At 42.6% G+C, this 13,030-nt stretch overlaps 1 protein-coding gene across 1 annotated transcript in view; it reads left to right on the plus strand.

The window, feature by feature from the left end:
• Positions 1-13,030, plus strand: part of OBSCN (obscurin, cytoskeletal calmodulin and titin-interacting RhoGEF) — a gene marked incomplete at its 5' end in the record, with an annotated part of 184,638 nt that overhangs the window by 145,498 nt on the left and 26,110 nt on the right. The window contains 2 exons of the mRNA XM_080579536.1: positions 10,381-10,608; positions 12,699-12,822. Coding sequence (XP_080435662.1) covers positions 10,381-10,608; positions 12,699-12,822 — 352 coding nt within the window. The remainder of the gene's footprint in view (positions 1-10,380; positions 10,609-12,698; positions 12,823-13,030) is intronic.

The raw sequence follows: 13,030 nt of genomic DNA on the forward strand, positions 1-13,030 counted from the left end.
AGAATCTGACTCACAGTGTTGGAAAAAAAAAAAAAGGCGTTGGAAACTGGCTACTCAAAAGATGTACAGACATAACAAACACAGCTTACAATGTTTTATTTTGCCTTCCTGTTTAAATTCTTCAGGAAGGCCTTTCATGATAAAGCAGAAACAAGCTGCACATTTTTACCCTCTCTGGCTCTATTTCTAATATGAATTTTTTTTTTTTTCCTTGGGCTTCTTGGTTACTTTGATCCTGATTTATACTGAAATATATAAAGATTAGTTGCAGCAATAAACAGTACTTTCTCAATTGTATGTGGACCAGTAGCTCATCAGCCATTGAAATCTTAAAGTATCTTCTTGTTTATAAGCATCATAAGAAAGTACATAAATAAAATTGTCTTGTGTGCTGGAGGGGGTACACTGTCCTTCTATGTTAGGCCTTCAGAGCACCTTCAAAAAATGTAAGCCATGTCTTAATGGCCATAGGTGACTGTGGAATGTATATTTTGGGGAAATGCATTTCCACCGGAGTCATAATTTTGCTAAAACCAATCATCGACTTGGACATGCTTCGTGATTCTTGGACATGATGCTTTTTCTTTTTAACAATTTTGTTAGATGGTGAGGTGGATGTGTGAAATGACACCTCAAATATGGTTAAGCAATTGTTTTACCTTTTGTTTCTTGCATTATTTTCTGCGATGACTGTCAGTTGTCATCATTTAGCCACTTTGGAGCCAGTGGATCATTCTTATAAATATGCCTCCATGCCTCCTGCTCCTAGAAGCTTCTGCCCTGAATAACTGATAAATTGGCAAAGAACAGGAAGGAGAGGCAAGAAGGAGGTCTGCCTTTGCCCCCTTCCTTGAACACATCTGTTCAGTTAACACCTTGAGTCATTTTACTTTTTTTTTTTACCTTGTAAAGACCAGAAAATGAAGGTGCTTCTGCCTATGCCATCTCAAGAGCCAGGGTTCAGATATCTACAGGGTAACAAAAAAGAGAAATACTTTTTGATATCACATTCAGAAACATCCCAAGAAAGTCATGAGCAGGAACTAATCACCCACAGACAGGCCATGTCTAAAGCTTAGTAAAGCTCATCTTTCTACATATCTGTGCCTGTAAGTCAGCTGAAAAAATGATTTTATTTCACATCTCTCCTCAGTAAGCTTACCGTCCTCTTTACAATTTCAGATCACAAGAAGCAGCATTAATATTGGCTGATTAAATAAAAACAAACTAATGCAAAATACCATCAGTTCAGCTGGTTTGTAAATTTTTAACTGCTCCATGAGCTACTGCATTGGCCAACTCGAGAGGTGATTCCTAAATTAAGGGCTGCAGCCCCAAAGAAGGTTGGTATCTTTGTGAGCAGGTTCTCAGACCGATGGAAATCCCCCACCTTTTGCTAATGGATGGGGTCATGAACCCATCAGGGAGGCCCTCAGCTAGAACTAGGGTAGTGATGGAGTAAAGTTTGGAACAGCTCTGTTAAGGGCACATTGCATCTTTTGAAACATAATGAGCAGAGCAACAGAAGCAGCTTTGAAACTATAACCAGGAAATAAATAGACAGCTAATTCAGAGACAAGATTGAACAATATCTGTATGTGGAAATCCTGGAGCCAAAAAAGCATTTTAACCTTGCAATGTAGAGCAAAGTCTATTGCAAACACAAAAAGGATTCGTTCTCATCTGCATAGAAGGGACTTAATTTTGCATAATTCAGAAAGGCGCCGTGGTCATTATGAAGGCTCTGCATTGCAGTGTCAGCAAACAAGGCCAACAAGAGGTGCAGAAAAATTCTGATAACTTTTGGGAAAGAGTAAAGCAGTAGGAGGTAAGCAGTAGAAAAGAAGGCTGGAAGGCTGCTCAGGGAGAAAAGAAATTTCACTGTAGCTGATCCAATCCTGACCTTCACTTCATCCCCAAAGGGGCAGAATAATCATGGGAAAAAATCTGATCTCATTAGCAGAAGGCACTACCAAAACAAGTCCAGTCCCCAAAGATCAAATTGGTAGATGAGAAAGCCTACAAGGTATTCAAGCTGGTTAGTCTTCTGTGCTGGTTAGGCAAGTGCAGCAGGACAAACAGGCTCTGCTTTCACAGGGGCTCCTTCCACCTATCTCTGAGTCCCAGCTGAAGAGCCAGAGCACAGAGGACTGGAGAGCAGAACTGTTGGTTTCAGCCCTTCAAGGCAGCATGTCAGACTAGCTGCTGAGGCTGGGGAGGAAACAGAGAGAAACAGAAGAATAAAAAAAAAGCTATCGTATTGATTCATAATCACTCCTTCCTGCCTCAGGCGATTGTCTTTATCCTTCAGTTACCTCCATTTTTTTATTCCAGTCTCTGTTGCTTGGAGGTAGGAAGAGAATCTCAGTACAAAAACAAAATCAGTTTTGCCTCTTGGCTCCACTGAACTAGCTACCTCTGCTGAAGAGCATCAGCTTCCTTGCACTTGCAAAGCAAACGCTGTCTTTGCCTTCACGTTTTTCCATGTGAAAAATGACACTGAAAATATCTGCAGGAGTAACTGCATGTTAAACATATGAATTATGAACGTTAAAGACTGAGTTTGGGTGTTCCTGTCCCCAGCTTTTAGTTATTGATAGAATTTTACCTATAGCTCATTTAAAGTCAGTTTGCTCAGGGATGGGAGGAGAATATTGTTTTGACACAAGCAGTTTATCTCTGCAGAGATACGGAAAAATCCCAACTGCTTTGGGTGCCTCAAAAAATATAAAGACCAGCAGAATTCCTCTCAGAAATAGCAATCATGCATCCCAGATTGATCTGGTATTCCTATGGCAATCGCTGGTAGTAGGATCAGGCTGTGCCTGCAATGACAGTATTATGAAGAGTAAAAATGAGTATAGTTTGACATAGATGACTTCTGCAGGAAATGTTCTAACTTCCTTTTCCTGGCTTCCAAATGCCCTCTTAATGTAACTGTTCTGCCTGTGGAAAGGCAGATGTGTGGTCTCAAAAGAATCAGCAACATAAAGATATGATAGACTTATTAAAAAAGAGGAAACTACTGACCCTACTGTAAAAAAAAAGAACATTTTGCCATTGAGTTTGAAGCCCAGATTTTAGCCAAGGACACTTAGAAAAAGGGTGAACAACGCAAGTGTTTAAAATCTTCGGGTGAAACTGCTATGTGGGTCCAAAGTAGCATAGTAGGTGGTGAACACAAGCACGTGAGATATAGCAGCATCCAGAAGACCATTTCTCAGCTGGAGATACTCATTGTCTTTGTGCACGCAAGGAGGCTAATGGAGCTAGGATCCACCTCGGGGGAATGGCACTGAGGTTCTGGCTGATTCAGAAAGTAAGTGGAGATGGGCATGTGGGTGTGTGTGTTGTGTGTGTATCCCCTCCAAAATGACATGCTTCACCAAAAGCTGGAGTGCTCATAAAACTAACCCCACTATAGCACCTTGATCCACAATGGCATGTGCGGATGGAGTGTGGCTCCCCAAAAAGTCTCGTCTTCTTGCCAACTCCATCTCAACCCTTTCCCTCATCAGAGAGGAAACGATAACCACTGTGGTGAAGAGCCCAAGGCAAAGGGGAAGGGTTTCTCCTGCCCGTTCTTCTTCAGGTCATTCACCTTCCCGCTCTCCGAGAGCGGAGCCAACTCCAGAGCCAGTTTACGTTTCAAAGATCAGGCAGCCTGTCCACAGACATGAGCAAGAGGCAACATCGAAGTCTGCTGTCCCTGTGCTTTATGTCACAGAGCCCGAGAACAGGCAAGGAGCAGCAGCAAGAGAAATCACAGAGACCAAGACAGAAGAGCAAAAGCCCAAATGGGTTGAAGTAGAAGAAATAATTGAATTCAAGGTGAAAAAATCACCAAAACCTGCAAGGAAAAGAGGATCTTCTCCAGCAAAACAAGAAAAAGATGACTCAGGGGTGTTAACATTCACTTTTCCCAGCTCAAGGCCTAGGCATTCCCCAGATGATGATCCAAACACAAACAATTCCAACAATAAACTGGTGGAACAGTCAAAATCTTCTTTGCCTAAAGACAATCTCTCTGAAGTTGACATCCAGCCCCTGGTGTATGCAACAGATCAGGAAGGACCTCAAGTCAGCAGCGAGGACAGAAGTTCCCCGTGTGGGTCTGAACAACTAGGCAATAATTCATTTATCGATTACGGAACTGAAGGAAAGAGCAGCCCACAGGAAGCGAGTGCCCACTGTGGATCAGGTGTCGATTCCCCACTGCTTGCCTGCGGGGGTGAGCCCTTGATCTTCAGCTTTGAGACTGCTGCTGCTGCAGACGAACACGAACTTCTGTTCTCACCAGCGAGCCCCGAGGTTAAAGAAGAGGAGGATGAATTAGACACATCTTGGCCTGTTGAAGAGGGAGTACCCGAAGTAGTGCCAGATGTCCTTCCAGAAGAGGATAATGTCGTCATAGTTGAGGAGCCAGAAGAACTACAGACAGAAGACATTAGCACCCGGGACCGCAAAATCTTAACCCACAATGGCAAAGTATTAACTTTGGAGGATCTTGAAGACTATGTTCCCGAAGAAGGCGAGACCTACGGGTGTGATGATCAGAACCAGACAGCAGACAAACCGTGCGAGATCTCTGTGCTCCAGACAGAGATTAACGAGCCAACGATTGGAAAACCAGTGCTTCTGAACCTGGGGAGACCCGTGGTTTCCAAGCCCAGGCAAAGATTTTTCAGCAAGTTTGAGGAGCATGTTCCTGGGGGCATGTTCGTGTCGGCATCTAGAGTAACTGGTGTGCAATCTGTAGGCCCCTCAAACATCTCTTTCCACGTGAGCGATACCTGCATGGCGGTGACGCCCGGAGTGCACGCGGCAACAGCAGCAGCTTCTCCTGGTCCCTCCTTTACAGTGAAACCATCTTTCTGCACTGAAGTCCAGCTCTCGGCAGACAACGGACAGTCGAGTTTTAAAACTGAAGTTTCCACAAGAACCCTCAGCTATGGGACTGTTGGTGAGCCTGTTACGCTGCACATCAGCGCAGAAGACCTCTCCCAAAGCTGAGCAGATACAAGCATAATTTTTAACACAAAAGAAAAGCAGAAAAAAAAAAATCAGAATTGTTGTAGGTGAGGAGAATTGGTGGCAATGATTACACGGTAACATGTATGAGGGAATATCTTTGAAAAAAATGTATTTAAATATGAGTTTTTCCAGTCTTAAAGGGAACATGTATGTCAGTTTGGTAATTTTAAAAGCTTTGATCGAGGTGAACATATATCATTCCAGAGTGGAGCTGTGGTGATAGGCTTAAGAAAACCCTGATTCTCCTACCTGTGACACAAATATAAATAAGTGCTTTTTGTTCGTGAACATAAAAATTATTTCACATGCCAACTTGTAAATTATAGTGTGGCAAGAAGGTGAAAGTACCTAAGCTTTTCAGCATCCTTCAGCAGCCAGAATAGGAAGACTGTTTACAGCTAAAGCAATCTCCTGTCACGGTGTGCACCTGAAGGTCGTGAAGTTTCTCACTGCTTTGACACCAATTAGCTCTGCCAAAATTTTCTTCATAAACCTTTCAACATGCACAGCCTGATTAAACTATTACGAACTTCTGCCACAGAATGAAATAACTACGAAATATTGCATTTACTAGGAATGCAAAGGGCTGCTCAGACCTTTCAGTTGAAATTCTAACTTGACTGAAGTCAGTGGTCAAAGTCCCGCTGACTTGAGGAGGTCAAGGATTTCATTGCTCTCTTCTGCATTGAGTTAAAAAAATAAATAAATAAAAATACAAGAAAAAATACCGTATTTAAAATGACAGCTATGTTCAAGTCCACTTCCTAGTTGTGTAAAGATGTAGGTTTCATTTTCTCTGCATTCTAGTGTAGTGGATTTATGAACCATACCTTTTAAAATACAGATTTACTTAATGCTCAGCAAAAAATTAAAGGGCTGCACAAAATGACTTCTGTATCTATAATCAAATGCTAACACACACAGAGAACCACAAATGTGGTCTTTGTCAATAAATATTACTGGTAGAATAATCTGGTGTATTTGGTCTCCTGTCCATGCCAGTGGTGAAACGTTGCCATTAGCAGATTGATGGATAATGTCTCCTAACATGCTAAAAGGAATTCACCACTGAGCAGCAGGAGCACAAACGCAGTTAAAAGCAAAACAAAGCAACAGATCTTGACCACAAATGTCTGGCTGAAGAATACACCTGTTGATAATATTTTGGGCTGCTTGGAAGCACTGCCAGGTACAATTGCATCACGTTACTGTAACCACGTATGTTGAACTGCACTGTAGATGTCACCCTTACTGCCTTCTGTTGAGTTTCTCTGGAGCTTTGCAGCAGGAGAGCTGATTGCGAGGGGAAGGCTGAGATGCACCGGGCATGGCTCATTCATTCCTGTTGGCTTCACCAAAAGTGGAATTTGCACAAACCTTCAACAAGTTGCTCAGCCCTGGGAAGAAATGAGCTCATAGGCCCAAATACTGGTCCCAGTTGAAGTCAACTGGAATTTGTCATTGATCTCAGTAGGACCAAGCACTGGCCCTCTCCATCTGACAGAGGTATGGGGTGAAAAGTCCTAACACCTTGTCCCTGCTGAGTTGTGTGGCCGTGTCACAGTAGAAAATGTTTTCATTTAGATGGTGCAGGGAAACCAGAAATGCTCAGACGCAGCTGAATTTCTAACTAGCATGAAGAGAGAGGATTGAGTGAGTTTTTGCCTTGGAAATGTTGGTGTGTGATGTTCTGTCTCAGTGTTTCCCAGCTAGGTAATATTGTGAAACTTGTTCTGGAGTCCTCCAGGCAATATTCCTGCTAACAGGGACTGAATTTACAAAAGGTGCTTGTAGAAAAGAATGCATTTTTTTTTCTTCTGTGGCTGCACCTTGATCATGTGGTGACTGAAATTAATGCATTTCACAGCCTTTTTCATTTCAATATCCAGACAGGATATTATGTGTAATACCACGTGAACCACCCTCCAGATATAGGATGCTTTTCCAGTGATTGCATATGGTGAAAGAAATGAAGCCTCTTTTATGTTACTCTTCTGTTTTTGATAACAACTCCTTGGTTTATACGGTTTGTTTTATAATTAAGCAATACAATGGATATATATTAGTGCTTCTTTCATATATTGCACTGTATGTTGGAAAGTAGCAGACGTACAACAGGGAAATACTTTTGAAACTGGAAGTGTTTCTTTCATATCAGACCTGATTCTATTCTCAGTTATTCAAGTATCCATACAGAATAATTCCACGGGAGGAAGTGAATTTCATTTGGATTTATGTAGATACTGCTAACAAACAAATTTGCTCTATATTAGTCTTTAAAAACATAATATTAATCCAAAAGATAGTAAAGATGCATAAAGGAATGCAGAGGTTCCTCCTGATGTGCTTGATGCTCAGGTATTTTTTTTAAGAAGCTAGAAAGCTGCAGTTCAGATGGTCATAGAAAAAATACTCATTAGCCCAAAATAATTAACATCTGTTTACACTTTCTTTTGAAATTTAAGCAAAAGAAAATCAATTGAAAAGAATGTTTAAAATCTTTATGTAGAACTCTGTTCAAAAAATGAAAGGTTTATGAGAAGTCCATCACATATTCTTTCAAAATATTTTCCTAGAGGTTAAAAATTATGCTTGTAAGTGATTAAACTGTGTAGATAACTAATGAGACGTGTGGGGGTTTATTTCTTGTAGATGAAAACACAGCTGTATTAAAATTTTAATACAATGTTTTACCATAATTCCTGCAGGTATTAATAAAGTGGAAACTTCAGTTTGCTTGAGATACAAAAAAAAACAAACAGACAAAAAAACAACAAAGCAAATCAAATGCAAGATACGCTGTTAGATGCTGAGTTTATATCAATAAATGTCTTGCATCGGCTGTCACTAAACTTGCTGGTTTTGTGTTCTTCTCTGTTCATTGCACTCCACCCTCCGTCAGCTCATCCACTTCTCCCATCGACCAGCAGGAGCTGAGCTGCAGCCCAAGGACATTATTAACGCAGTTCGGCTCTAGCTGCAATATTTTACAAACAGTTTCAGAAGTGTGGAAATGAAAGAACCTGTTTTGAGGGATACTTCCTGTTCAGTTTTACGATCGTTCAATAGTTTCTTTAATAATTTTGAACAATGTTCGTCTACTTGGGTTCTTCTCTGAGGCTGATTTGGAACTTCAAAATACGCGTGGGTATTGTGTTCCTGGTTATTTGCTGAAGGGGATGTGAGGTGGAAAGGTTCATGGTCAAGATTTTAGGACTGGAAAACAGGCTGTCCATTGCAGGAGCGTCATCGCCACAGTGTTAGTTTGATGTACCTTAGATAATATTCAAGCTCCTCAGGTCAACAGCTTGAGTCCCAGTGAGTAACATCACTAAGTACGGAAGAAAGCAATGGTACTAGCAAGACAGGGGAGCTGAATCCTGCATTATCTTGTTAGGCCTGGAATGTTTGAGAACCTCTTGCCTCACCAGTTGTCTTAGTTTGATCTTAATACCACATTTGACCATAATAACACAAATCGTAGTTAAACTGAAATATATTTTCTCCTTGAGAGACACCGAGGGTGTTTCACGCCTTTCCAAATGGCTCACTTGTTGGCAGCTGCCCAGCTGGTAGGGCAGCACCAGCTGGCAGCAATCATAACAGGAACTCCAGGGAATCAAAATATTTTTCTAGGGAAACATTTAAAGATCTTTCACCCAGCCCAGTGCTGATGACTGCTGATGGGGCAGTCTGGGACGTGTAAGCAAAACTTGCTTTTTCCATCAACAGACTCAGAACTGAAACATTCCATAACCATGGGGGGAGGACAGTAGAAAAAAAATAAAGTCAAGTGAGTTGTGTTAAAAGAGGGTGATCCAAACCTAGCCTTCAACTTTACCTTAAGGCCTATCATGTGAATTTGCTGTCTAAAGGCTGGGAAAGAAGCAGAATCGAAACAGAGCTGCAGGACCTGCTGTATGTGAATGACGTGAATCAAGTCAGAACCATGTGTATGCAAGTACTTTAATTTTTTTCTTTCAGCAAGATCCTGATTGCTCTCCCTGCGTCTTGGCCCACTGGGAACCAATTCTTGGTATGGCAGGGAGTCATTTTTTCTTCTCCGAGAATACAATCAGATTTATTTTTCTTTTACCTATGGGAAACTTTTTTTTTTTTTAATTCCTGTATGAAATGTTTTTAAAATAATTAAGGTTTGGGCAACCAGAATAAGATGTCTAAAGTAGAGCTTTTTAGCTCGTTTTGTCATGGACTGCAACATCATTCACATTTGTACCCTTCCTTTGCAAGCAATCACATTGTAAACATGATGAATAGTCTTAATCTGACACGGGTTTTGTCATTTTTGATGGGTATTTAAGGGTATCCCTAGATATCTGTCCCTTTGTTGTGCCTCGTCATGTTTTGGGGAAGGAGTGCTGGGCAGGAGATTGGATGTGATTAGCTCCTAAGGTCCTTTCCAATCTGAATTATCCAGTGATCCCACCTCCCCTAGCTTCTTCCGCCAGTGCTGGCTGGGGAGGAGTCTGTGGGATTTGTCTCCCGGGTGGCAGTTCTGCAAAGATGTGTGTTCAAAATCCATTTTTGTTTGGAAAGCTTCTTGTCTTCCCTCTTCCTTCAGGACTGTAGTTTCTTGAGGCAGAAGATATGTCTTCCTCTGTATAACGCTTCCCTATCCACAACTGCTGTGCATTACTGTGCACACCAGCTGGCCTTGCCCCTGTAGAGTCTTACAAAGACACAGCTGAGTGAAAATTTAAGTTTCAGGTACTTTCCAGTGCAAACCTAAATATTGCAAAGGAGGACAAATACATTATTCTTCAAGCAGTAGCTTCAGAGTCTTTTTTGCCAACCTTTCAGGCTTACAGGCTCATCAACCCTCCCTTCTTTAGAGGCACCACCGAGCCTGGTACGTGCCCGATCCTCCTTCTCCTTCCCCTTCCCCGGGACAATAGCCTTGGTATCATCACAGCAGGTCACCTCTGGCTTCGTTTCACTGCTCTCAATGAAAGTATTTTTGCCAGGCCAGCCAGTGTGGGGTTGAGCTGGGAGATGAATCCCAATGTGAGGAGATGAATCCCTCGTTCCACTGTCTGGGATGTCTGAGGGGCCGGGGACACGCGCTGTGGTGCGGTGTCCTCGCCCTGGTGAGATGCGTCTGTCCGAAGTTTGTCGTGCCAGTCTCCTTGTCCTGAGTCTTAGCCACCTTCCCTCCTGCTGGAATAAGCGTTCCTGCGTCATCTCCCTGCTCTGTGAGGGGAAAAGGACGTGATGACAGACGCTTCTTCTGATTGTGAGGGGTTGGATGCTGCTGCTGTTTTCTTTTTACGCTGAAGAGAGAAAAGCTATTCTTCTTGTCTGTAGGAAGGGCTTCCTCACCGCCAGCGCTGGAGACTTCTGTCCAGGCCTCGCTTCAGCGTGCTGACCAGGAGATCAAGACAGCCCTAAGGAAACTTGTGGACTCGGCGTCACTGCTTGTGACTCTTCCCCCGGGCGTGCGAGGAGCCGGTGGCCATGGCCTTCCTGGGCCCGTTCCCTCAGACCACTCGGCAGCAGCGGCCGGGCCTCCTGTTCACGAAGCCAGCACCCAAACCCAGACTGCTGGAGGGCATGGTAGGTCTGGAATTAATTGGGAACATGTCGCAGGGAAGCTGAGGGAGGCAATAATGTTGAACACACAAATAAGGATTTTTTTTTTTTCCTCCTTGGTTTTCCGTTTTGAGCAGCTGCAGGGTAAGAGAGGACATCCAGACCCAGTGAAACGTGGTGCTGTGGGTTGGGGTTAGGTTGGCACAAACCTTGGGGCAGATCTTTCTGGAAACAGGATTTGGTGGGGTGGGGAAGGGAGATTGTTTTTTTCTTCTTCTCTGCCATAAACAAGCTGGAGTTTTAAGAGCCCTTTGTCAACCGCCAGAGGCTCTGTAGCACGTAGGGCACAAGTTCACCCGCAGTTCGCTGGCCCTGGCGCTTGAGGAGACCCCTCAGCAGTTTATTTGCTTAACACCAATGAAGTGTGTGACTGCGTCTTGCTATGGGAACAAGGCTTTCATGTCCGTGGTGTTTCTGAAACACACGAACAAGCTGCAGCCCTTCCGCTCCTCCTCCTGCTTCTGCCCTAACAACTTGTCTGAGCTGTCTGCGTCCTGTCAGAGCATCTGGCCTCCACCAAGGTGATCCTAAAAGGATTTGTCAGGTAGCCTGCAGCCCTCAAACTCCAGACACCATTAAAAAAAAAAAAAAGTCTAAAACTTTAGAATGATTTAATGGAATCAGACCCAAAACAACTGCTCAAAAAATTACAGGATTTTAAAACCTTTTTTTTTGTTGTTGTTGTTGTTCTTTTAGTGGGAAATCATCCATGCAAATAATCCTCTGGTGAAGCAGAATAATTCAAAAATGATCTATGATTCTATGAAAAATCAGAAGTAAAATGTGAAATGGATTATTTCTTTAGTCTCAAATACAGAGAGCACAGAATAGAGAATGTGATGGGTCTGCAGTCCTTTCACTCGAGGCAGCTAAAGGTCTTATCAACAGGGGAATTATTTTAATAAGATGGAGACTTGACAACTGTCCCTTTGATTATATGTTTTAAATAAAAAGAAGGCAAATATTTTGATAGTGCTGGCAACAGGAAAGCACAAAGCCATTTTCCACCCAGCTGGGATCCCTCACCCTGCCGGTAATGCCTTGAATAATCATGTTCATCAAAGTAAAGCAGTATTATGTGCTTTCCAGAAACTGCTGCTTTCTTCCAAAACCAGCCTGCACCAAACATTCCCAGAATGTTCCCCCCAAAAGCTCCTTCCCGCTGGCAAAAGACTTCTCTTGATTTCCCCTTTTCTCAGATGGAAAAGATGATGTATTTTATTCTAGGGTGTAACTCTAGTGGTCAGTGTCAAAAGAAAAACAGGTACTTTTGGAATAGATGCTCAAACCAGTTTTTGAAGATATATCTGATCAAATAATTAGTAATAAAAACAAAAAAATCTCATCTGCCTTCAAGCTCCTCCATCTTTTAATTTCCTCCTTCCTGTAATGTTCAGATGCCAAACCTTGTTCTGGTGTAATTTAAGAGCTGTATGGGGACATTTTCCAAGAACCCAAGGGAGGTGTACCAGATTACTCCTCCAGATTAGCCTATTTCCATGCTAGCTGTACCTCTGGACACGGCCTTCCATGGCCACCAGTTCTACATTTATGTAAGCTTACTAATTTCACTGATGCAATCTGATTGCACCAGTGAATCCGAAACTGTCCTTACAATGCATAGTTTAGCTGTATTATTTGTGTGTAGAAAGCTAACACCAGGCATATCATCATAGTCACACACTGGTGGAACCCAAGCCCAAGTTAAATTATCACCTAAAATGGATGCTCTGAACTAACACTTTCCTTTCAGTCATCCTATTTCTTTTTGCCCTTATAGACTGCCTTTTCTATTTGTGCCTGCATGTGTTTCCTTACAGAAAAGTTCATATAAATAAAAAATAAATAATAATAATAATGAAAAAGCAGCCCTTTGCTTCATATGGCCTTCTCAAAAGGGCCGAATTCCCCTTTAGCTTCAACAGCGCTCAGCTGAGGTTGGATGGGTTCAGCTCTGACACAAGACAGACTGGAGATAAATCCAAAGTTTTGCTCTGGCTTTCAGCTGTGCCCTCCTGGGTGACATGCCTAACTTTCCCTATTTCTGCCACCAGACAAAGCACAAAGGCAGATTCCAGCTGAAGAACCAACCGCACCGAAGCCCAGCCCTGGCCTTTCCCGCGAAGAGGCGGCGGCTGGAGCTGAGAGCCCTCAGGAGCGCACTGTTCCCATTTCCAGGTGAATACAGGTTCTGATACACAGATTTCCAAACGTGGCAGACTTTGGTGTCAGAAAAGCAAGTCCTCTGTAGAGAAGCAGTTGGTGACTTGAACTGGTTCTTGTAGGTTTGTTATCGTCTTCAGAGTCCTGTTCACACATGCAGTATGCAAGAAGGATATAAATGGTTGGGGAGAAATTAATTCCACCAAAACTAAATTCTTCTTTT

Source organism: Anser brachyrhynchus (genome assembly GCF_964034855.1).
Source record: "Anser brachyrhynchus genome assembly, chromosome: 2".
Taxonomy (NCBI): domain Eukaryota; kingdom Metazoa; phylum Chordata; class Aves; order Anseriformes; family Anatidae; genus Anser; species Anser brachyrhynchus.